Raw genomic sequence first — 25,588 nt, 5'->3', positions numbered from 1 at the left:
AGATACCAGCTCAAATATGTCCCCAGAATGACCTGTGCTGATCACTCTATCTGAAGCAGTGCTTCCCCTCCAGCTTTCTCTTTATTACACTACTAAGTTCGTTCCCTTCACAACCATTGTCACAATCTACAATGACCTGCTTTCTGATTTATTTTACTTAATGTCTGTCTCCATCAATAGAATGTAGGCTCCACTTGGCAGACTTGCCAGGCAAGTTCAGTTATAGCCATAGCACCAGGTGCTCAATTAGCATAACAAAGTTAACAACTTGGGAGTGAACTTGCTTTTCTCTTCCCCTATACTCATACATAAGTTGGTTGTGCAAAAAGACAGCCCTGATTCTGCTGTCCCTGGAGACTTTCTTTAGAGATGGTACTCAGGATGCTGAGAGTGACGTTCACATATTTCACTCTACACCATCTGTGCACGCTGCCACCTTCAGGCCTGAAATGAGCCTTCTGGAATCCTTAGGCTTTCTAAATGCTAAATATATGGCATGATCAAATCTTGCATCTCTGGTGAATAGCTAAGACACCTTTATGTTAAAATGCAGATTTTCCATTGAAAGGCAAATCTTTCCTTTCAAACCTTTGAATAAGACTGAGGTTTGTATTTATAAAGTAAGTTATATGCAAGAACATATTCTAGGCCTTTCATTTGATTGCTCAGGAAATGCATTTTCACTCTTGCCTCAGAGTATTTTGCACTGAGGTAGTCAAATAAGTGACTGTAGCCCTATTGAGTTCTATTTAATTTTGTTCAATAATGTTCTGCATTGTTCTAGGGATTTTCTGGGCCTGTGTCTCCCAGAGATGGATTGAGAATGTTTTGTTTAGGGCCAAGTGGGTTTTCGGGTTGTAAAAGGGGCCAAATAGGTTAAGGTAAGGTGGGTGACATGGTTGGCCCCTTTCCCCCTACTTATTGTATCATCTTGTCTAAGATGCTAGAGTTCTGGTTTCCTTATCTATAAAACGAGGATAGTAATTCCTACCTCCATGAGATTATTGGAAGATGAAATGATATAATGAACATGAAAATATTTGACACACTGTCTGGCACGTAATTGGCATGTAAATATAGAGTAGCTGTATTCAGTTTGCTTATACATTTTAATTATTAGTACTTCAGCTAGACTCAGTGTGTACCTTTGCCCCACTCTGTGTGTTCAGTAGGAGCTCAATAAGCACTTAACCTGTCATTTGTCATTGTTTTCTCACTTTAGAACTAATAGCCATCAACAATTGAACAATCTAGAAATAACTGCTAATATTTTAGTATTCTCTGCCTCTTTAAATAGACCCACCTTGAATTGACTTCAGTTGGACATACTGGGTGGCAGAGAAAGGCAGCCCTGAGAAATACATCAGGCCAAAGAGAAAACAAAGGAAAGATGGCCCCTGAGGCAACCCCACTCCCTTGTGACCCTCTTACCCTTCCACCCTGAGCCAAAGTCTGACAGCCGGGCATTGGCATGGAGCCCTGAAGATCCCTCTCTCTGCCCCCGCCAGGCAGTGCAGAGCAGTGGGAAACATGGCCGGCATCCAGACAGCAGAGCTCCTGTCCTCCCTTCAGATTTAGGTGTCGTCAGCTGCTCCTAATGTGAGATGGATCACCCATTCTTTCCTGGATGCACACTCCAAAGAAACCTACTTATCTTGCAAGTAAACCCCAAATAATGCACACGTTGCTTCCTGCAAGTGTCTTTTTGCTCTCCTTGTTGCTCAGCCACGTCTCCTTCACTTTCTGTGACTCTGGGTGAGGCCCTTTATGACCCCTGGACAATTGTATTGCTGACAGAAGGAGTCAGGCTACAAAGCTGTTTTATTTGTCAAACAGACACTCAGTAAGGACCAGAGCAGAGCAGGAGCCCAAGAGGCCAACAGGCAATTTCAAGTGGAGCCATAAGAAAAGTATCCCAGAGTTTGGATCTTGCTGACCTTATTTTCTTGCTAGGTATCCCCAGGCAGTTTACTGAATTTCTCTGAGCCGCAGTTTCTTTGCTTAGTCTGGTCCTACAAGGGTTATTCTTTCATGAGCCAAGCCGTGTGCTACAGATGTTACAAATATCATCTTAATTAAGCTCAAAATTTCATGGCAGAACTGCTGTGTTCAACAAAGCGAAAGGAAAGGGGGATTTGAAAGAGAACCAGGGAATCACAGCTAAGAAAAAACAACAACAACAACAAAACAACAACAAAAAAAACCCTTGACTGGGGTTAATGTCATTACCCCTCTCCCCAGCACCATTATATGCAGCCAGCCACCACCTGCCTGTCATGATGGCATGGAGAGGGAGGTCCCAGAAAAATGCCATGTCAGAGCCGGATCAGTCCTACCTGCCTCACTGCTTTAAAGATGAGAAAATGAAGCCCAAAGTGGGGTATGACTTGTCTGAGTGCTCACTTGCTTTTTCATTCATTCATTCATTCATCATTCATTCATCAAACATCTGTTATGCTTCTGTCATGTCTAAGCCCTGTGCCATGTTCTAGGGATGCAGGCTCAGTCTGCCCCCAGGGAACCACTATAACCATAAGCGGGTAGAGAACAGATTGTAAGGATGGATGGGGAGGAGGCAGTGACATAGATTTATCTTATATGAATACTGGAATTAAAGAAAAGGGAGAAATGAGAGGATAGGGTAAGGGGGACCCAGAAAAGGTTTTATTAGATAGGGAACCTGGGGTACATGAATGATATAAGGAGAATGATCCAGAGGAAAGGTAGGAACTCTTTCCTACAGATGAAAGAGTGATGGTTGGTGGGTAAGGGCTCTTGAATGCAGCTGGGGGAGGAATCAAGAAGTCATTTGGAGGGACATTTGACTACCAGGCAAAGGTTTTTAAGATGGGGACACAGAGGGAGAAAGGCATCCCACTGGGCACAGAAATGTGTCCTGGGGCCACAGGTGGTTAGAGATCGAGGAAGCACCATGGAACCTCCATGGAAGCTGCAGGTCCTGGCAGTCCTTCCTAGCCTTCAGGTATGGGGACGGGCCTTGGGGAGCTGCTGCTACAGGCCAAGTGAAGGGCTCACAGTAGCAGGAAGAATCTCTCTGGAGGAAGGAAGGGAACCTAACTAGTAGGATTTTAAGGGGTCATTAAGTCAATTTTCTGCCTCTGCCAATATCTCAACTAGTCGCGTAGTAGAAGGGAGCCATATAAAGATTAAAAGATCAAAATTTTGCCAGTGAAAAGTCATCCTATCACTGTCTCCAAGCCTATACTGAAGGAATAATGGAGTCTGCAGGGTGGTCACTTACACAACCAAATGCATAGAGAACATTGCCTTCCTCCCACCCTAATGATAAAAAGTGAGATGTATAGAGAATGATATGAGGCTTATTCCCATCTTTGAGAAGCTGGAAGTTCTCATCAATGGACCAGGGCAGAAACATGAGGCATGACATAGGAAGTATCCTCTGTACCAGCAATAAGAACATGCATAGATAGAAAACATAGGAGGTACCTTGGTGCCTAGGTTCTCAACCCTGGGGCCCAAGGGCTGAAGACCCAGCCTGAGCCTGGCGGCCAAGGTTTCCCACCTCAGGGACATAGTAAGAGTGATAGCCGTGGCCAAACATAGACTAGGGGCTGGCTCTGAGCCCTCAAGGCAGGCCAACACCTTGGACATAGCTTCAAAATCATCCCTATCCAGATGTCCCTGTCAGCTGGGAAAGGTGACCTGAGAGACAGAAGCAGATTGGAGGGGTAGTCTTTATGGTTGCTGTGGTTGCGGTTGTTGTTATTGCTGTTTTTGTACAAGTACATTTCCTAAAAATCACTTACTTTTAAAGTGATCAAGGAAGTAAGAGAACAGGACTTTGGTTTATTCAAAAGACAAAATCCATTTGGAGACTTTGAACTTTTGAAAAGCTCATAACTGGGGACCCTGCCCCAGGGACCTGATGCCCATGAATGTGCACCTCTCCAACAGAGCTCAGGGAAGACAGGCAGACAGGGTCCTTAGGTCATTCCTGAGGTTAAGGCCTTTCTCTAATAGCTACCTGAGCGCCCCCAGGCCCTCTTGGAAAGGCTTGAGAGGAAGCCGGAAACACCATGGGAAGTCTACACTCATTCCCAAACGACCAGCCCATACCCATCCATCAGCAAACCTGATCGACACCATCCCCGTCACCAGCCTTGTGCCATGTCATGTGGTGAATCCGAAGATGAGCAAGGACAAGCCTTGCCCTCAGAGAGCTCCCAGTCTACCTGAGGAACCCCAGATGGCCCTTGTGGACCAAACTGAGAACAAGTCAGAGAGTAAGCTCGAGACACAGACTCAGTGTGGTAACAGAGTTTCAAGAAGGAGTGAATGAGGGTTTGAGGGGACCAGGTAATGCTCCCTGGAAGACGGGGGTCTTCAACTTGACCTTGCTTGACCCTTTTCCCACCTTAGAGATTGGTATGGGACCCTGTAAAAGACATGATTATGGCAACACATTCAAGGTGGCCTGTAGGCAGGCTTCCCTCTGGCACTCTTCCCTAGCACTGCTGGTTAACTAAGCTGAATGGCCCTTTGAATTCCTTGGTTGTCTGTAGAACAAGATCCGGAAAGTGTTGTTGGGGAAGGGGAACTTACTGTTGCAGGGGGCTGCTGTCCATTGGCTATGCTCAAGGATGGTCAGATATGCCTCTTCTGCGTCAGGCTAAAGGGCAAGGAGAGGCTATTCTAGATGTACTGATAATAAAACTGGCACCAACGCAGCGTTCACCACACACACGTAAATGGTAGATGGCACAAGTGTAAGCATCAAGTCCATTTCAGAGATGAGGAGGCTGAGGCTTCGAAAGGTTAGGACTACAGGGTCGAGCAGCTAGTACAGGACAGAGCAGGGAATCGTGCTTGGGAATTTGGCTTCTCAACCCTTGGTCCCTGTATTCTGTGCTGCCACCACTCCACGGAGCAACAATGATCTTAGTAATACCACTGCTAGCTGACATTGCTTGGACGCTTACCACGTCCCAGGCATTGGAAGTGAAACATTTCACATACCCTTCACAACTCTTAGGAGGTAGGTATTCTTTTCATCCCCTTTCTACAGCTGAGTAAACCAAGGTGCTGTGAGAAATTCAGAAACTCGCTCCAAGTCTCACAGGTCGTCGGTGGGGGAGCCAGGGGTCTAACCCTGGTCTGTTAAATTTGGAGTCCACGCTCTTGACCCCTTGACTGTGCTCCCACATGAAGTGGATGCTGAGAGTTATGGCTGAGTGGTGTGTAGGACCAGAGCCTGAGGATGCTGACGGGGGAGTGCTGCCTGTCCCCTGGTGGTCCTGCTGCCTTCTCGCCTGCCTCCGAGGGCCTCTCTGGGCTCCGAAGGAGAATCCTGGGCTGCAGGCAAAGGGGAAACCAGCAGATGGATACGGCGAAGCCTGTGTGTTGCTGTGAGGCATCAGAACCACTTATAATTGCAATCCCTGTGCCTTTCATCTGCTCCCTTCGTGGAGTCCCCACGAACAGTCCGGGACTATGGTTTGGGGCCTTTATTAGCTCTGCGCTATCTGAGACATTCACAAAGGCAAGAAAGCAGACGGGCTCCTTTGTGTTTATAGCAACTCAGACTGCTTTTCCTGGTTCCTAGGAACCAAAAAATAATATCCTCAGAGTTGGCTTATTTACAGTGATGCAGAGAGTGCTGCATTCCGCTGGCCCCATCTCAGGAGGAAGCAGTTGTGCCCAACATACTCTCCCTACGAAACCCTGGCTGCAGCTGTATGCCCATTATCTGTATGACTGCATCTGCCGAGCCAGCCAGCCCGCCCAATGTGGAATGGTGATACATCGATAATATATCTGTTTGCCTGTCCATCTCATACTAGTGTGTGAGGCTACTTATGGCAGGGAGCCAGTTGGCCTTATCACTGCAGCCCTCCTGCAGTAGTTTGTAACCTTTCCCCATCACCTACACCTGCAGAATCTGCCATAGCCTGTCAGTAGTGGCTACTCACCAGGCCAGGTGTTCTCGAAATGGAGAGGTGCATTTTGAATTTCAGGTATCATGTTTGAAAATGCCCCCAGGCCTACGAATCCTGCCTACAGGTGACTCAGGGAAGTGGATCTCAAAGAGGAGCCATGAGGTCCCCCATCCCCTAACCTGGCCTTGCTTTTATTCCCCAGCAACCTTCCGGCAGCCCAGCCTCGGCTACCCTGTTTCTCAAAGTATATTCTGGGGAACACTGCATCAGAAACACTTGAAGAGTCAGTGGTGTGGAGCAAAGACGCAGAATCTTAAAACGAGACTTAGCCATTTGTAAGAACTGCATGGCAGAAAGGTAGGAAGATTGCTCTTATCAGCCGGACACTGGGGACCACCACAGCCTGAGTCCTTGGCAGGCCTTCTTTTCTATACCTGAGTGAATCCCAAGAGCCCTCCATGATTTGTCTTGGGGAGGCAGGGCCTCTTGATGCTCGGGTAGGAAAATGAGATATCATGATGCTCAGATGAGGAAAATAGACCCCTCAGTTATCGTTATTAAACTTCCGAAAGACTTTTTGAAAGAGGATAATGATAACATTACTACATCTGAGAGAAGGCATACTATTTGTCCAATAAAACATTTATGGTATATGTAAAGATTACAGTATTTGTTCAGGGATAAAACATTCAGGATTGCTTGTTATTTGAAATGTGAGATGGTTTAAATTCACATAAAAGTTCTGTTGATCAGGGAGGAGCTTATTTCTTGGGACTTATTATTATTCTGTCCCAGAAAATCTGCTCCAGTATCTCTGGGGATGGCCCGTTTTGGGGTGAATCTGTATTTTCACCAGACTTTCCAGGTGGATTCTTTTGTACGTTGAAGTTTGGAAACTTTTCCCCAGCCCAGTGAGTGGTTCTAGATCTTGGCTGCATATTAGAATCACCTAGGGAGATTAAAAAAAAGAAAAGAAAAGAAAAAAAAAGATTCCTGGAGCCCTCCTCCAGGGATTTAGATTCATTAGGGCTTGGGTAGCAGTAGTTTTTGTCATTGTTTTTTTGTTTCCTAGTGGGTTTTAATGTGCAGCCGGGGTCAGGAACCCGAGGTAAACCACGGCCTCGGAGATGGTGCCTGTCTGTGCCCTGCGCATATGTGTGTGTGTGGGTGTGTCTCCTGGGTTGCCTCCAACATAAATGTCCAACCCTGGGGGACATTTATGCCTAGGAACTTGGCTCACTCCAGGACATGGAGTAGCTGCCTTCGAATGCCTCCATCCAGCCATCAGATGAGCATGATAGCCTCTGCTGTATCAGGAGGATCTTGCTGGGAGCCCAGAGAAGAGCCTCTGTTGCCTTGCCTGTCCCGTCTGGCTCTGAGTAAGGAGTGATGGTGGCAGCTGCAGCTGGAGCCAGCCACTCCTAGCAACACCTGATGTAGTGGATGCTACAGAGCCATGAGCCTGACTCTCTACATTGGCTTCTGCATGACATTGGAAGAGCCAGCAAAGCCCTTCTGCCCACCTTCCCTCTGTGGGCATATGCAGCTTATGCGGCTGGCGGGCACACACACGGAAATCTGTCTTTGCTCTATTAAGGGCCTCTTGCCTCTTGGACCCCAGGTTAGGAAGATGCTCTCTTTGAAACACACTGTCCTTGTTCAGAAATGATCAATTTATTTCCCATCTTTTATTAATCAAAGACACATGTAGCTATTAAGCAAGGCTTCTCATTCCCAGTAGATAAGGTGTTTTTCCACACTGAGTCTTCTAGAAATTAATCCAAAGCCAAGGAATAGGGTCCTTTCATTGATCTGTGTGTCTTTATTGTAAAGCCTTTTTGAAACGGTTTGAAGACTTTGGGAATTTCCCAGGTCTCACCTCCTGTCCTGTCTCCCTCTCACTTCTGCTCCAACCTTACCTCTCTGTGTCATCTTCAGCAAGCCTCTGAACCTTTCTGATGGAAATCGTGACTTGTTCTCATTCTCTCTCCTGGGAAATGAGACAGGTAAACTCACTAGCTTGTGAGGTTCAAATCATCTTCTTTAACCATTGACCCTCGCTTTAAAGGGTTTCTTATGCAAAATCCTAATATATAAACAGACTAAATTAGAACCTTTTTGGTAAAAAGGAAGAGAGAGACCTCAGATGTCACTTACTGCCCAGTCAGTGTCCACCTTCCCCGAGGGACCGCCACAGACGCTCTTGAAAACCAGAGTCCTAGCTAAGTTATTTTCAATGGGGGACAACTTCTCTCCTTCTGGCGGGGAGTAGTGGGGTACATATCAAAATCTTGAGACAATAGGATTAGGTGGCACGAATTACTTTGAAAAAGATTATTGCAAAACAGTCATTGTTTTTACTTGCTTTCAGTTGTGACATTTAATTTTTTTATCCATTTTCAAATTTCAAGTAATATGAAAGGAGTGTAGAGATTTTAACATTTATGAAAGGAGATCATCGATTTATAAAAAGTTACGATCCATTGATCTAGATCCGTGTTTTATAAAACGTTAGGTCACAACCCATTAGTAGGTCACGGAATCAATTACCTAGGTCAAGAATAGCTTTCTTTCTTAATAGAATATTGTAGCATAAAATAGAATATACCAGAGTTAGTTATATATAGTAAGGCTAAAGACTTTTGCAAAATGTGGTTTCTCTTATGTATGTTCACATGCACGTACTAGACAGACACAATATGAAATGTAGTTTTTACTGTGTGTTATGATCAAAAAGCCAAGAGCTGATTTGAATAGATGATTCCTGCCATTCTCTGACTTTACCTCACATCTTCATCTGGGAACCTTCCAACCCACTGTGCTGAGCAGTGCACTGGTGAGCAAGGCAAGGAGATGAGGACTCGAGAAGGCAGGACTGCTGGGTGGAGTGAGCCCCTGCCTATAGAGAGCCCAGCACTCTACAGACGTCCAACAATAACATTCCTCCTACTGGTCTGGTGTCTGGCAGGAGGTGTGGAGGTTAACATAATGCCGATGAGTGATGTGGGTGTGCGAGGTGGGTGGGGCCTTGCTTTGATTACTCCCAACAGAGGAGAGGCTTTTTTATTTTTACCTCCAGGCCTGTCTGGTTCATGGAGGAGCTCTTAGGACCTTACCTGAGCTGTGCATCCCAGCCTCACACTCTGGGTTGCCTCGGTTTCTGTGATTGCCAAGATGCCATGGCCACTAGGTCATGAGCCTCAGGAGCAGAGGGCATCCTGGAGGATCAGTACCCAAGCTGTGAGGAATCCTTGGTGTCTCCCTGCATGGTGACAGCTCCATAGGGTGGGAATCCCTGTTTCATAGCCTTGGGCTGCACAGTATGACAGACCAACCTGGCAGGAAAAGTCTCCACTGCCCACCCAACCCCCTAGCCTGGGGAGGATCCGTCTGGATGTAGAAGCCCTCATACCGTGGCACTGGGCTCCCATAATACCCCTGTGGCTTTGCTGACTTCCCTTCCTCCCCTGACTTTGGCAGGAATGGGGTTGGGGTGGGAGGGAGGGCAGGGAGCAGAGGCAGACCTTCCTCGGGCATGCCAATGGGCTCTGGGTCTAGTTTGTCTTCTTAGGGAGGGTAGAGGAGCTTTATGTTCTAAGGCCTTCTCGTACCAGACACTGGTATGGAAGACAAGAAAGCAATGAGCAGCCACTTCAACAATTCCCCACTGCTTTTGCTCATGATTCTATCCCAACACCTAGCACAGTACCTGACCCATAACAATACTAACCATCACCAAAAATTATATAGCCCATAGAATGTGAGAGGCTTTTTTATTAACTTATTAAATCCACAGTAACCCCACATGGAAGCAAGTATCATGATTTTCTCCAATTTTCCACATTAAGAAACTGAGGCACAGAGAGGTTAACTGACTTGCACCAGGTCTGCCAGGCTAGGCTACATCTCTGTGCAGTTGTATCTGGATGCATATTCTTTGAATAAGTGAATTAACTTTCATTCATAACTTTAAATGCATAGAGTTTAATTTTTTCCTCTCTGTGTATACCCAGAAAAAGTAGGGCAAGCCAGTCTTTTTCAGTGTGTTGGGGCTCTCCAGGGAGCATCTGTCTGAGCCACCTGCCCAGAGGAAAAGGCATTATAACTGGGCACATCTCCTTCCTGAAGAGAAGGACATGGCTCAGGAGCCCATGAGAGGCTGTGCATCCGAACCTCCTCTCTGGTCACCTGTGGCATAGAGGTGGGACTTCAGGGCTGCAGGGTCTCTGAGTAGAGCTCTCATCTTCAGATCTGAGCCTGGGAGACTCAGGTCTTCCAGGAAGTCTGTCTTGCTCCCTTGTGAACCTTTCTGGGCATAAGAACAGGCTTCATCATGCACTTTGAAAATCCATTCTGTAAAGCAGAACAGTCATGATTATGGAGGTCCCTGGAGAAAGTTCAGACCCTGGGGATAATCCTGAGACCCACTGAAGTGGCCTTGCCCGACCTTGTGCATAAGGTGTGAGTGTGGATAATTTCCAAAGCCCATAGCTGACAGAGATAGATAAGCAGGGGCCCCTTATTTACTGTGTCTGGACATGTAGAGTTTCTTTGTCTGAAGCTTTTGCTTATTTTGTCTGTCTGAATGCTGGGCCCACCTCCTTCCTCTGCCTCATGTGCCCATGCAGCACAACTGGGTTGATAAATTAAGAATTTGCCAGATGGAAAGGACTAATTTTTCCCCCTTTCAAAATTATAGGCATGACGGGTTTTTTTGTTTTTTGTTTTTGCACACATTCTGCCGGACACATGCTGCATTTATAATGCAGAGTGTTGAGACATCATAAAGGTTTTCACATCTTTCATATGATAAATATTTTTACCGTCATGCTCAGATTTTGTTTGAAAATGGCCTATTTCTTTTGATGCCTTCTTTGACGTGAATTCAAAGCTTTTCCTGGTTCGGCAGGGATCCGAGGTGGGGAGGGCCTGTTTCTTAACTTTTTTCAAAGGACGAATCCACTTTTTTCACCAAAATACAGCATGGCTGTCAGGCCGGGAGATTTATGACTGAGGACAGTAATGAAAAGATGTCCGGTAGGCCAACAACTGCTGGGAGTGATGGCATGCTCAGCCTGGGGCGGGGGCCCCCAGGCGCCTGCGAGCAGACTAAAGCCCACCAGTGCCCTGGCTCCTATTTATCCTTTTCTGCTGTAAATTACACTTAGATTCAGATGTGGCTATTTAACCAGAGTGGAGCCCCATGATATTTCTTCATGCAAGTTTGTCTTTACAAGTGTTCTTCTCGTCTTTGAAGTGACACATTTTTAATGGTCTTTCTGCATGTGATCAGCAGCTGCTTGGAACTAGAGGAATCTGTTTTTAGGACAAGCCTTTGTGGGCTGCTGTGGCCTTCTGCGACTCTGTGTATGTGTGTGTGCGTACACACGCATGTGTACCCACGTATGAGGATACAGCTGGTGATAACTGAGAAAAACAGGAACTATGTTGTCTTCTGGAAGCCTGGGTTAATAGTCCTTGGGATCTTGCAATTAATATCCTCTTCCTGCACACCTGCGAAGCACCTCTTACCTCCCTGCCAGCCTGACATATAGGTTGCAGGTGCTTCTGTACATCAGACCCAGGTACCAGCACTGGTAAAGGTCTCTGAGGGAGGATTTGATGGTTTGCCCAGGGCTCAGGCTCTGGGGTATGGCTGCCTCAGAGGTATTGGAAATACTTGGTGGTAGAACGGGTTGCTTTTTCCCAGAGCCACTTTGCAGGAAACCTCCTGGGTAGTGGAAGGAGCACTGAACAGGGAATGAGGACATTCAGGGGTTTTGTCTACTCTCCTAGTCCAAGAACCAGTTGCTACCTAGCTGTGTGACCTCAGGCAAGTCATTTTACCTCTCTGGACCTTAATTTGTTTATTTATAAAATAAAAGACTTGAACAGTAGATATAACCGTTCCACTGAACATTCTGCTTATGTGAGCCAGAATCTATAATCCAAACCATCTTAGAATAATGGCATTTTAGGATACAAGATAGTCTTAGAGATCTTCTCATCCCATCTCCTTTCACTTACTCATGAGAAAACTGAGGCCAAAAGAGAGGGAGGGACTTGCCTAGGGTCATAAGAGTGAATGAGCTGCAGAGCCAGGACTAGAAGAAGACCTATGTCTCCCAGTCACCTCATCAGCCTGGTTCTCAGAATGGGGCCCAGCCAGCAGCCTCAGCATCCCTTGGGAATTTGTTAGAAATGCACATTCTCACGCCACACTCCAGACCTGCTGAATCAGAACTCTGGGGATGGGGTCCAGTGATGACATGCGAATTTACAAGCCCACCGGGTAAGCGATGCTTGCTAACATTTGGGAACCTGTAATACAGCTCGTGGCTGTTCCTTTAAGACCAGAAGAAAGACATTGGAAACCAGTAAGCTTCTCTGAGAGGCTGAGAATGGAGAGAAAAGGGTAGAGTAATATTACAGGGAAAAGGTACACACAATCTCCCCAGTTTGCAGGTTTCCCAAAGCAAGGGCGCTTGTGTAGCCCATCCTAGTGCCTAAGAGGTACAGCTATTGCAGGCTGGCATCTGCAGTTGGTCTGGCCACAGGCTGTCCTATTGCAAAGGGCCACTTTTCTTTCTCCCTACTGAGCCCAGCTGTTTCCATCTGTGCATCTGTGCCACTTTAACATCAGAAGTGTGCCACTTTAGCATCGACAAGGTTGGCCAGCTAGTTCATTCCAAGAAATTGATGTGTAGAAACACTGTGTTTTATGTGTGAACAGCGAGGTATATTTAGTTCAGGTGCTCAGCTCCATGCTGTCAGCTCTTGGGGGGAAAAAAATGATAGTATGTGCTTCAGAGTTCATTATATCTCCTAGGCAGAATTCTAGGTTTAAAGGGTTGTTTTAAAGTAGCACATAACGGTACCTATAAATCCTGGTTTCTAAGATATGGACATTTGTCACTCCCTAAAATGAGATTTTCACATGTTCTTTATATTGATTGGCTTAGAGCATAAAAACTTGGACCTTTAGTAGCAGCTTTCGTTCTGCACAATTCCTAATCAAAGTCCATTTCTGTTTCCACAAGCGTGTATGCACACTGAGCTCTGGTTGCCCCCACCTGCCCAGCTGTCTCAGCACTGAGCTCAGACACCCCCAGGCCCAGAACCACCCAGTGCAGGTGGGGGAGGACAGGGCAGTCCAGCCCTGCACAGGCGTGGGTGTGAGATTTGTCTGGCTGCAAGAAGGTGTCATGTAGTATCTGGAGTATGCTCACAGAGTCAAAAGAATTTGTGTTCCTTGCCTGCTGTGTTAGCCCACACAGAAATGACTATGCTTCTTCCTAGACCCCTGACTTATTCTCTACTTCCTTGCTAGGACTTGCCACCCTTTCTGAACTCTGGCGCACCGGGCTGAGGCTACCTTCCCTAACTCCTGTCACGGAGCGGGGCCTGATTTCTCTATCGTCGGCCATGCCCAGGGTCTTGTTCTCAGTGACTTGAACATCCAGAATCATAACTGCCTTTTGTCCTTCCTGGCTGGGGCTGTATTAGGCCTCCCTCGGCCCTAGCTAGCTGAGCTAGGGTTGAGTCTTATGAGGTCAATAGCAGGGGCTCAGAGTGGGTCCTCAATGGAATGAGGCAGAGAGGTATATTGAGCTAGAGCATCCTGGAGGCAGAGGCTCTTGGCCAGCAGGCAAATCCTAGCTAATACTTTCGCTGAGCTTGCTAGGGGCCCAGGCACTGTCTGAGAAATTGGCACAGATTAGCTCCTTTATTCCTCACTATAATCCTACGAGGTAGATATTGTTATCATCATTTACAAGTGAGGAAACTAAGACACAGAGCAGTTAAGACTCATCAATCTGGTAGACAGAGCAGCCAGGATCCATAGTCTGGGTTACCACTGCACCAGGGGTTGGCAAGCTACAGCCCAGGGCCAAATCTGACCTGCTGCCGGCTCTGGAAATAGTTTTCTTGGAACAGAGCCACACCCACTCATTTATGTATAGTAGTCTCCCCTTATCCTTGGTTTCACTTTCCGTGGTTTCAGTTACCTGTGGTCAACCAAGGTGCAAAAATGTTAAATGAAAAATTCTAGGAATAAACAATCCATAAGTTTTAAATTGCACACTGTTCTGAGTAGCAGTGAAATCTGGAGTCATCTCACTTTATCCCACATGGGACGTGAATCATCCTTTTCTCTAGCACATCCATGCTATATACGCTTCCCGCCTGTTAGTCACTTAGTAGCCACCTCAGTTATTGGGTCGACTATTGCAGTATCACAGTGCTCATGGTCGAGTAAGTAACCCTTATTTTACTTGATAATGGCCCCAAAGCCATTCATGTAACTGTTATTGTACTATATCGTTATGATTGTTCTATTTTATTATTAGTTATTGCTGATAATCTCTTATTGCACCTAATTTATAAGTCAAACTATCATAGGTATGTATGCAGGGAAAACAGTATAGAGTTTGGTACTATCTGTGGTTTTAGGCATCCACTGGGGATCTTGGACCATATTCACCACAGATAAGGAAGTCAACTGTATTATCTGTGGTTGCCTTCTCAAGACAAAGGCAGAGTTGAGTATTTGTGACTAAGGCCATGTGACCTGCAAGCCTAAAATATTTACAACTGGTCCTTTCCAGCAAAATGTTTGCCAAGCCCTGTTTTACATCGTACTTCCATGAATTCGAATGCCGATTGTTCTATGCATGTGCCAGTGTGAATTTTTCTGGGGAGTGGTCACAGTTTTCATCAGATTCTCAGATGAGAAACCTCAAAACAATAGAACCAAAGCTTTAGGGAGTTTTGAAAGCCAAAATTTGGGGTAGCCAAATGCTGGCCCCCAGTGCAAAGCATAGCCACAGGAGGCAGGGACAGAGGTCAGGAGCCAGTTGGAAACTGAGATGGTTCGATCAGAGCTAGTGGGGAAGAGACAGAGAGACAGGAGAGCAACTGTCACAGTACCTGCCATGCACCGTCTGGGGTTCTCCTTTATTATTCATTAGCTGGCATATGAAGGAGGCAGGGCCAGAGTAGCTTCAAGGTCAGGGATGAGCCCCCTCAACAGATGATGGCCACCTGCTGCTCTCATGTTCACCTGCTTCTTTGGAGAACCTCGCTGGCAGCCCTGTCCTACTTATACTGGATATAGCCCCCCGTTCCGTTTCAGTGGAGTGTCAGGGATGAGAGGACGGCTGTGCTGAGAGCCGTGCTGGAGCATGGTTGGCTCTCCGCTAATGTTAACTCTCCTTCCTTTGCCTCACTGCAATGCTAAGAACCAAGTATTAGAATCTCCTTTTTATAGATGGCAAAACCCACAATGATCAAACGCTTACTGGAGTAGGCAGAACAACAGCCCCCCAAAGTTGTGTACATCCTAAACTCTGGAGCCAATGAATATGTTACTTTACACGACCATAGGGAATTAAGGTTGCAGATGGAATTAAGGTCATGAATCAGCTGCCCTTAAACTAAGGAGGTTGCCCTGAATTATGCAGGTGGGTATGGAGTTAACACAGGGTCCTTACAAGTGGAAGTGAGGTCAGAATGATGCCACGTGAAAGGGAATCAACCCGCTACTGTTGGCATTGACCATGGAGTTAGAGAGCTATGAGCCAAGGAATGCAGGTGGCTTTTAGAAGCTAGAAAGGAGGATTCAAAGATTCAAGGATCCAAGGAAATGGATTCTCCTCTAGAACATCCGGGAAAGAACGTAGCCCTGTCAACACCTTGATTTTACCTCAGAAAGACCCTGTTAGACTCTTGACCTTCAGAACTGCAAGAAGATAAATCTGTATTGTTTTAAACCACTAAATTTGTGGTTACTTGTTATAGAGCAACAAGAAACTAATTTACTTATTATGATTTTTATAGTTTGCTAAGAACTTTACTGACATCTACCCCCTCACTTAATCTTTGCAATGAGCTAAAGGTAAATGTTATTATTTCCATTAACAGATTAAGCAGATGAACAAGCTGAGGTTCGGCTCTCTGAAGAGCTCAATGAAGGTCACAGAGCTGGTCAAGGGCAGAGCTGACTCCAGAGGCCCTGCAGCAGGCAGCCCTTTGCAGTGCAGGCCCTGGGCCTGTCTTATAACAAGGCATTCTGAAGAAGCCTCTTTCTTCCCCAAAATGCTCTTCAGGTGCAGGAGGAAGCTCTCTCAGATTTGCCTTTGCCATGATGAATAAAGTCATTTTTGTGCAGGGGACTTTAATGCTCTTGGGCCTGAGACTGTCAAAGCTGCTTTCTTCCGATTACCTCTAAGCCCTCTCCTGTCAGATACCACTTGTTTCTCTTAGCAGTTCTGAGGATTTCTGGAAAAGAGAAAGTAATTGTGGAGCAGCAAGCAAAAGGCCTTCAGCCCATGTTCTACTGCACCTTTAGAAGCAGAGAAGAGGGGAGACCCTCAACTCAATAGAGTACTTTGTTTCTGTATTATTAGGGCTCTTAGCACATCAAGGGGTGTTTAAAAAAATCTGAAGATGTTCCCTTGGGAGCACAACTACAAGTGGAGTCATAACGTCTTGCTTTGCTATGTGTAAGAAAAGCACCACGATGATGTGCCAAAGTCCTCCTTTCTCTCCCAAATAAAACCCAAACACTGGCTCTTACAAAAGAGAAGCAGGAAGCCCAGGTAATAGAGATTTTGCCAGAGCTGGAGTTGAGGGTCATCTGAAGCTTCCTGCCTCTCAGGCCAGCCTGCTTCCCACAGACTCTCAGTGCTTCGCTTTGGCTGGGACCACGTACAAGGGCTGGACTTTGGCCCATGGCTGGGTGTCGGAAGAGGAGGACAGGGAGATACGCCGCAGAAGGCAAACTGGGGGCCGCCAGAGCTGGCCTGCAGTTCCTGTGAAATCCCTCCCTGTGTGGAAATATGAATCCCACCTCCTCAACCATGCTCTGATGAACAGGCTTTGATGCTCTGCAAATGCAAACTGGGCTCCTAAGTGGAGGCCCAAGCATCAGGCTTTTTAGTGGGGATTGTGGTGACTTCTCATCAGCAGATAGCTAGCAGGCAGGAGTTTACTGAAAGTGACAATAGAAATGCACATTTCTGAACATTCAATAAGCCCTTTTATTTTTAACCCCAAATAAAACATACAACAAGGCATCTCAAGAGTAGAAGAAAGTATTGTAAAAATAATTGAATTGTACATTTGAAAAAGGTGAATTTTGTGATATGTAAGTTACACCCCCCCCTCCCCCAATAAAGCTACTTAAAGAAATAAAATGAGTGGAAGTAAAGGAAACATCCTCTAAGAATTCTTATTTGGGGTATTCAGTAATGCTCGCTCCACTCTATTGTTTAACGCTTAGCCTTCGTCTCTCCAAAGCCAACTTCACAGCCAATCTCCATTGCAGCCTGACAGTCTGTTCCCACTCCACAAATGGAGGAAACGGAGGCCTGAGGGGCTGCAGGTCTTGTCCGGAGTGAATAGCAGACTCAGGAGTGGAGAGAGAGAGAAAGGGTCCCCAGAATACCCTGGGAGGAAGACCAGGAGACAGGACCTTGTGTGTCTGTTTTCTGGATGAACTTAGACACAGTGCCTGTGTCAGGCAGTTACCTGGATACAGGCCTGCCTGTCCCAGTTTCTCCCTGCCTCCTTATCCTGGGTTCTGAATCTTATCCCCAAATACCCAAAGCTTCAGCTTTGACTATGGCCTGAGGGAAGAAACAGAAATAGCAGTTTCTATAGGACTCGCCGCAGGGCAGAAACTAGGCCCCCTCTCCACTCACCCTCGAAGCCGTCTTAGCTGTCCTCTCTGCCTGAAAGAAAGATATATAGTAAACTGAGTAAAACCACAAGGAACAAGAAGGCTTTACTGCTTTCCTGAGAAAATATCCCTAAAGGTACACAAACCAAGGGACCAGAAGCAGAGCTGCCACTTTCAGTGGTCCAGCTTGGGTGACAGGCTGGAGGGTCCTCACGGTTGTGAGCTGTGTCCCAGATGGCTCTGTCTGCCCCCTCAGTAGTCCTGCTGTCCACCCATGAGGTGGGCGCCCCAAACCACTTTGACCTCCAGCAGCAACTGGGCAATATGACCCCTCCTGTTGCTATTTTAGAATTCCTCCTAAAATCCAAGGAGCCGAGATGGGTTCTGGCTTCTTGTTTAGGGAGAGGTCTGGACTACAGCCTCTCCTGCAGCTCCTCCCAAAGCCACCAGCACCTCAGAGTTTTCACTGAAGTGCATGTCAGGAGCTGGCAAAATCGCTCAGCTTCAAAAGATGGGGATCTCCAGGAATGTGGCCCTGAAGAGGATAGGCAGTCAGAAGGGTACAGGGCTAGGCAGCATTACAATGCTGTTTTACTCCAAAACCCATTTCCTTTCTGCTCCACCATATAGTCTCAGCACCACTAAGACCCTGGAGTAGAAGCAGTTGGATGAGCCTTCATTTTGGCTGCTCACTGAAGCAGCCTCCCTCACACAGGTATCCTTTCTCTTTTCAGCTTCAGTGGCTTCAGGAGCATCAAAAGCCTTGGCAGGGTCTCCAGATGTGCTTCTCATGCCTGGCTGGTAAACTCATGCGCAACGCTCAGAGCTGCAGCTTCCATGGCATTAATTGCTCAAAGCTTCGCAGGCTGCTTTCCTGCCCCACTTCCATCCTGTCTCTGTGAATTAGCATAGAGGCTGTCAGGACATATATCTGTAATTCTCGGCTCTCATTAGTGGGCTGGGTGTCAGGCACAGTGGGCATATCTCTGAGACCACATTGTGGCATTTCCCAGATGCCCCAGGTAAGCACTGGAAGAACTTGCAGGAGACCAGGTCATGCATAATGAGGGCCAGAGGTTGTCTAGCAGTGATCGCATGCCATGGAACTGCCTGAGGAGCTTCTAAGAGCATACTATTAGTCTTGTATAACTCTGCTTAAGTGCACTAGGTGGGAAACTAATCTCCTGCAACTAGAAATGGCCCTAGCCATACCTTCACTGGCTCACGGTCCCGCTTTCTGACACAGGACTGGTTCCCTTTCGACTCTCTCTGGAGGGTTTTATGAGTCCCTGGCAGGCAGGGGGGTTACTGACGCCACCGTGATCTACTGTTACTGTCTTATTCCTTCATTTTATCGATCCTCATGGATCCTCTGTCAGGTGTGGGGCACTGCCTAAGCACTGGGGGGTCCATAGAGAACAAAGCAAATCTCTGACCTTGTGGAGCTCACATTCTCTTTGGAGAGACAACAACAAGCAAGATAAATAGAAAAAGTACTTCAGTGGGTAGGAGAGGAAATGCAGGGAGAGGGTATTGAAGGTTTAGGAAAAGCCCTGCTGAGAAAGTGACTTTTGAGTAAAGAAGTGGGGGAGTTAGCCACAAGGGTGTAGGGATGTGGGAAGCACCAGAGGCACTGAGGTGGGATGCACCGAAGCGGGCAGTGGTAGTGAGTGAGCTCTGAGGACTGTGGGGTCCCGATCACCTGGGGCCTTGTAGACATTAGTAGGAACTCTGTCTTTTATGCCGAGGGAGACAGGTGGCCATCAGAGGGTCCCTCCTAGCAAGGGGCAGAGCATAGTAGTATCTCCCACAGCCTGCCCTGCTGGGGGCTTCTCTCCTGCCATGCTGTGTGGCTCATGGTGAGTCAGAAAAGGTGGAAGAATGCCTCCCTGTCTGTTACACAGGTATCACTTGGGACTCACATGTGACTGTCTAGTGAAATCGCTGTTTAGTTTCTCCCTCTTGACCTGTTTCTCTCTAGGACCCCGGACAGGCACAAGGCTGGTATAGAATGGACTGGGAGGACAAGCCTCCCTGCTGTACTCAGAGCCCTGCAAATGCTCTGGCTCGGCCACGGGCTGAGTTCACTGTACCCTGTTCAATGTCTACCATGAAAGTGCTCACCCTTGGGGTGCCCTCAGCCCCCGGCATATACACTTCTCCCAAGTAACCCATCAGCCAGTCAGACATAGGTCTGAACCCTTGCAGAGGGCCACAGCCAGAGTCTGCTCTTGGAAGGTGCTTCGTCCATGGGTGAGAGACGTCTGTGGGTCTGGATGTGGACCCATCACCAGAGGTGTCCAGACACCTCTGGGCCCCTGCAGAGGACTCAGCCCAGGCATTTCCCTGAGGCCTCTTTCTCACCTCAACATGTCAAAGATGGCCCTCCTTTGCCAACGACCAAGTAGGTTGATTTCTTACTGGAGAGAGAAGGGAGGTGGTCTAGGACTGGTTAGAAAGATGGGCCACTTGTCTGTGGACATGGAGGCCCTTCATCTGGGGATGACAGCGGCAGCATCTTCCAGAGTCAAGACCTCAGAGCAGGGCCATCTTCCCCATCTGAACTCGAGATGTTGGTGGGAAAGCACCTGGGTTGGGCTGTGGGGCTTCGTGGGTCCTTAGCAACTAACATTTATTGAGCCAATGTTTATTATGTGCCAGACACTGTGCTAAGCTCCTTACATGGACCATTTCTTGAATATGCAGAAAATTTCTATGAAGAGGGGACTATTATTATCAACCCTGTTTTTCAGATGAGGAAACTGAGGTATGGGATACTTTACCTAAGATGTCAAATGTAAGGTGTAGAGCAGGGGACAGCATACTTGAAGGGCCAGATAGTATTTTCCACTCTGCAGGCCATATGGTCTCTGTTGAACCTACTCCACTCTGCCCTTGTAGCTCTAAAGCGGTCATAATAATATGCAAGCAAATCCACAAGACTGTTTTCCAATAGTGCTTTATTTACAAAATAGGTGGTGGACCAGATTTGGCCCTTAGACCCTAGTTTGCCCCTCGAGGTGTAGTGGAAAGAATGTGGGATTTGGAGGAGATCGGATCTTTCTTTGAAGGCCCTAATAGCTGGATGACCTTGGATTAGTCCTTTAACCTTTTCAACTTTGGTTTCTTCATGTATAATAACTAACCACTATGGGGTACTTATTAACTAATTTATTTTAAAATAATGTACTGAGTCTTTCATAAGAGCTTCATACTATGCTAAGAACAAGCTAGCTCAGGGAACAAGACAGATGCCATCTTGCCCTCATGGAGTCCATACTCACGAGCATGCCAGAGATAACTTTAGGTAAAGGCATCAGCCAGCACAGTGCTTGCTCTGGAAAGGAATTCAACAGAGTACTTCCTTCTTGCTGTCATGCCCTTAACTCATCATTCGGACCCACCGCTTTCAAATTTGCTGTCATTTAAACCCACCGAGTAAAAAAGTAGAGGCATGTGGTAGAACACAGGACTTTAACATGGTTATAATGCATTATTATGCAGCACAGTTCTGATTGTGAATCATAATTTCTTTTCATTAACCAATCTCATTTTACTTGGTAATATCCATTTAGGTATGTGAGAGCAGGAAAACTTCATTTCTGTTAAATATTATATGATTCAGTTGGCTCACTGATTTAGATTTTTACTACACCCTATTCCAAATGAATGTGTCATGTATCTTTTTAGCGATAATAAGCATCTTTGAGATCATACAAGCCTGTACTTCCCTTTAAATATGCCTAGTAAGGGAGAACAAGTGCACCCTGAGTTCTAGGATGGAGCTTTGAGCAGCCACCACACCTCTAAAAACTTTTGCTTTGTCATAGAAATGTACCCATAGTTTGTGTTAATGTATCCTAATCTTTTTTAATATATCTGAGTTTCCTTCTATATCTTTAGGCTAACTGGTAACCAAGATGACATATACCCAACTTTGAAGCCCCTGAAACCCTAGCCCCTTGCCCGTCTCCAGCCTGTACCTTTAAGTTACCCAGCATAGGTATGCCATGCACCTACTGGCTCCATATAGTTAGCTGAGGAGACTTTGGCAAGTGCCCTAAGCCTGCCTCTCCTGTTCCTAACCTGTTTCCACCTCCTGGTCTCTGTCTCATCCTAGGTGACTGGCTTCATCTTTTACTTATATCATGCATATGAGTATGAAAGGCACTGTGCAGTGGGCTTGGCATCTCTGTCCAATTTTCTGATTTCTGACCTTGAGCAGTTTACCTTAATATCTATCACTTCAGATAGTTCTGAATTTTGAAGTCCTGACCCATCAGCCTATGTCCTGGCAAGATTTAACTGTTACCCCCATAAAAGAGAGATTTAAATGACCTGCCAGGTTTCCCTTGCTATAGCAACACTAATTTCCATTTATTGTGTCCTTACTCTGAGACATGCTGATCTAAGTGCTTTATATACATTATTTTACATAATCTTCACAGATCTCAAGGGTGGATGAGTGGGTATTATTATTTCCTCATTATAGGTGGGGAAATCGAAGCCTAGGGAAGCTGAGTATTTGCTTGTGGTCATGTGGCCAGTGAATGGTAGAACAAGGATTTATTTGAATCCATATCTATGTGAATCCAAAGCCTCTGCTCTTATAGATAATAATGCCCCTCCATTTTCTTGGAAAGTTTCAGGGGCACCGTGAGCTCTTCTTGACCTGGTATGGAGACTGCCCCCACAAAGTCTACCAGTGGTCCAATGGACAGTGCCCAGGGTGTATGGGACTTTAGGGATGGTTTGATCATCCCCCATGCCACTGATTTCTATTTTGGTGGGTACAGCCTATAAGCAGCAGGGGACAGTCTGGTCCAGGAGTCCTTGCAGCCAGGTGAGCGTCATGTAGTGGGGCCAGACGACTCATGGCAGGACCAGTCAGTGGAGAGGGAAGTGGGCTGGCAAGAACTGGGCAGGGGAGCAGACCCCTAGCTAAGGAACCTAGGTAAAGGCTCAGAACTGGCAGGAAGTGCAGGTTCAATCTATGGAAAGAAAAGCAAAAACCCCATTCAAGGCCTCGGGGCCAGCATCTCTGGTAGAGAAGTGGAGAAGGAAAAGAGGGGGTTTTGACTTGAAGCCATGGGGCATTAGGGTCACGTCCATCAGCTTCTCAGCAGACCCTGGTGGGTATATTTCTGAATACCTTGTGCCTAGTGATTGTTGGATGGATGGATGGATGGATGGATGGATGGATGGATGGATGGATGGATGGATAAATGAGTTTAGGGAAGCATGAAGATTTCAGTCTTTACTCACTCAGCCCCCAAAGATTAGGCTAAGATTGTTTTACCCAAAGCGATGGTGAAGAATGGAGAGGGGTTGTCATGGCGCATGCAGGGGTGCACTCTGACTCACCGTCTCCTTGTCCCTTCTCTCTCCAGAGGCTCCTGCCAAGCCTGAGGAAGCCGAGGCTGAGCCCTTCACAGACTCCTCCCTGTTCGCACACTGGGGCCAGGAGCTCAGCCCTGAAGGCCGGCGCGTGGCCCTGAAGCAGTTCCAGTACTACGGCTACAACGCCTACCTCAGTGACCGCCTGCCCCTCGACCGGCCCCTGCCTGACCTCAGACCCAGTGGGTGAGCAGAGTCAGTGGCTGGGCCCTTGTTCGCCTGCCCGTGGGGAGGCACAGTCACCACGGTGCTGGGGACAAAGCCAGGACTGGGCACGTGGACTCCTGGGTCCCTTCCCTGCTGCAGCCAGGGTCTCTCCCCTTGGCCAGCATTGAGCAAGTCACTCTCTCCCTCCTCCTCCTGCAGCCTCAATTTCTCCATTTGCTAAGCATGGGGAAGGCTTTCATCCATTTGAGATTTTGAGGATTAATAACCTAATTTACTCCTTAAGGACACTAGTCATCTGGCACATTCCTGTTAATCATTTTAACCCAAATAGTTGCATTTTTATGAACAATTATTTTTTTTTTTCTGTAAATTAGTTTTTTAAAGTACATCCATCTTCTGGAGCTAACAAGTCATTACACCTGACAGAGAAGTCTGTCTTGACTTCTCTTTTTGTTATAGAAGATGTTCCTTTAAGGTTCAGTTAGAATTTTTATTACTTCTAATTATTAAAAATGTGGGCACATACCACAGCTGAGAAAAATCTCATTAACTTTTGTGAGCTCCCCCCACACTTTTTTTCCTCTCTTTCTCTTATTTTAAAATTTTTCTTAAAGCTGCAAACCGCCGTGAGCTTATATATAGAGTCGCTGCTGGGTTGGGAGGCTATGTTCTTTTGGAGAGGAGAGTCCATTTTAGCTCTGTAGACATTTATTGAGTACCTACTGTATGCTGTATAATTAGGTATGGTTTTTCATGGCCCAGAGAGAATCTGGTTGGGCTCTACCAGAAAGAGCCACTGAAGATCTACAAGGGTAGATAGAGAAGAGTATATAGTCATTTAAAAGATATTTATTAAACATTTATTGTGTGCCAGCATAGTCTAGCCATAGGGATAGAGCAGTGAACAAAACAGACAGTAATCCTCGCTCTCATGGAGCTCACACTCTAGTTGGGTGGGGATAGATAATAAATAAAACAGAGAAGCCAACTGTGTAGCATGCTAGATGATAGTAAGAACTGTGGAGAAATATAAGGTAGGAGAGGGAGAGAGGAAGAGCCTGGAATAGAAGAAGGGGTTGAATTTTTAACAAGATGGTCAGAGAAGGCCTCACTAAGAAAGTGACATTCGAGCAAAGACCTGGAGGTGAGGCAGCAAGTTATAGGGAGACCTGTGGGAAAAGCTTTCTAGGCAGAGAGACCAGCAGGTGCAAAGGTCCTGAGATAGAAGTGTGCCTGGCATGTTTGAAGAAGAGGAAGAAAGCTCATGCGGCTGGAATAGAGCAAGCGAGAAGGCAGTAGTTGGAGATGAGGTCAGAAGGGCAACAGGAAACAGATCAAGTAGGGCAGTGGTTCTCAAACCTGGCTGCCCATTCGATTCGTCCAGGAGCTTTAAAATAATCCTGGTGCCAGGGCTACCCCCAGGCCAGTTAAATCAGAGTTTCCAGAGGTAGCACTCAGTATCTGTATCGTGTAGAGTTCTCAGGTGATTACAGTGGGCAGCAGAGGTTGAGAATGGCAGAGAAGGGCATTGCAAGCAGCTGTAAGACGTGTAGTTTTTGCTTTGTGTGGTGGGGTTCCATGGGAAGAGCTCGAGCAGATTAATATTGTGCTCTGATTGTCATTTTTAAAGGCCCCTCTGGCTGCGGTGTTGAAAACAGACGGAAGGGGCCAGGGTGAGAGCGGGGAGACCAGTTGGGAGGCGCCTGCAGAAATCCAGGTGAGAGGTGGTAGTGGCATGACAGCAGCGGGGCAGGTGCTGAGACAGGGTTGGATTCTGAAAATATCCTGAAGGTGACTTCATTTAGATGCCACAGGGTCTCAGCCCTCTAGAAGTGCTGCAGAGAACATGCCTAGGGCTAAGGGAGAAGTAGGTCTGATGTGGGCAGAACCTGGAGGCTCTGGAGAAAGGGTCCACAAGAGGAATTAGGGCCTGGGATTCCTGCAGGGGCCTTGGCCGTGACCTTGGCCAGCACAGGAGCTGTGGACTTTGCAGCCAGCTCTGACACAAAACACAGGCCCAGCTCAATACACACTTGTTCCAAATTAAAGAGGAAATAAGAAGCAAGCAAGGGAGCAAGTAGATCTTACAGACTATAGCATAGCTATAACAATGGCAGGTATTTACATCAGAGCTTGACTTGTTGAGAATGCTCTCCCCGTTTGGACCACACCAACCTGCAACAAAGGTAGGAAAAGAACTGGTATCTTCTTCCCATTTGACGTCCAAGAAACCAAGGAACACAAAACTAAGGGTTATGTCTGAGGTTACACAATTGGATAAGTAGCTAAGTTGAGACTTGAACCCATGTATCCAGATACAAAGGCCATGTATCCAGATACAAAGGCCATGTATCCAAACCGTGGCCTTTAATAAGTAGCCCATAGCTGGGTCTACACAAGGTTTGCTGAGAGCTGACCTACA

At 46.7% G+C, this 25,588-nt stretch overlaps 1 protein-coding gene across 3 annotated transcripts in view; it reads left to right on the top strand.

Annotated features, from left to right (window-relative positions):
* GALNT18 (polypeptide N-acetylgalactosaminyltransferase 18) overlaps nt 1–25,588 on the top strand; it is a 321,263-nt gene that overhangs the window by 134,775 nt on the left and 160,900 nt on the right. For all 3 annotated transcript variants that reach the window (XM_006905641.3, XM_025038552.1, XM_025038555.1), the window contains exon 2: nt 22,992–23,184. In XM_006905641.3, coding sequence (XP_006905703.1) covers nt 22,992–23,184 — 193 coding nt within the window. The remainder of the gene's footprint in view (nt 1–22,991; nt 23,185–25,588) is intronic.

The sequence above is a fragment of the Pteropus alecto genome, unplaced genomic scaffold (assembly GCF_000325575.1).
Source record: "Pteropus alecto unplaced genomic scaffold, ASM32557v1 scaffold461, whole genome shotgun sequence".
Lineage (NCBI taxonomy): Eukaryota > Metazoa > Chordata > Mammalia > Chiroptera > Pteropodidae > Pteropus > Pteropus alecto.
The sequence above is the reverse complement of the archived record's forward strand: the minus strand, read 5'-3'. Positions and strand labels throughout refer to the sequence as shown.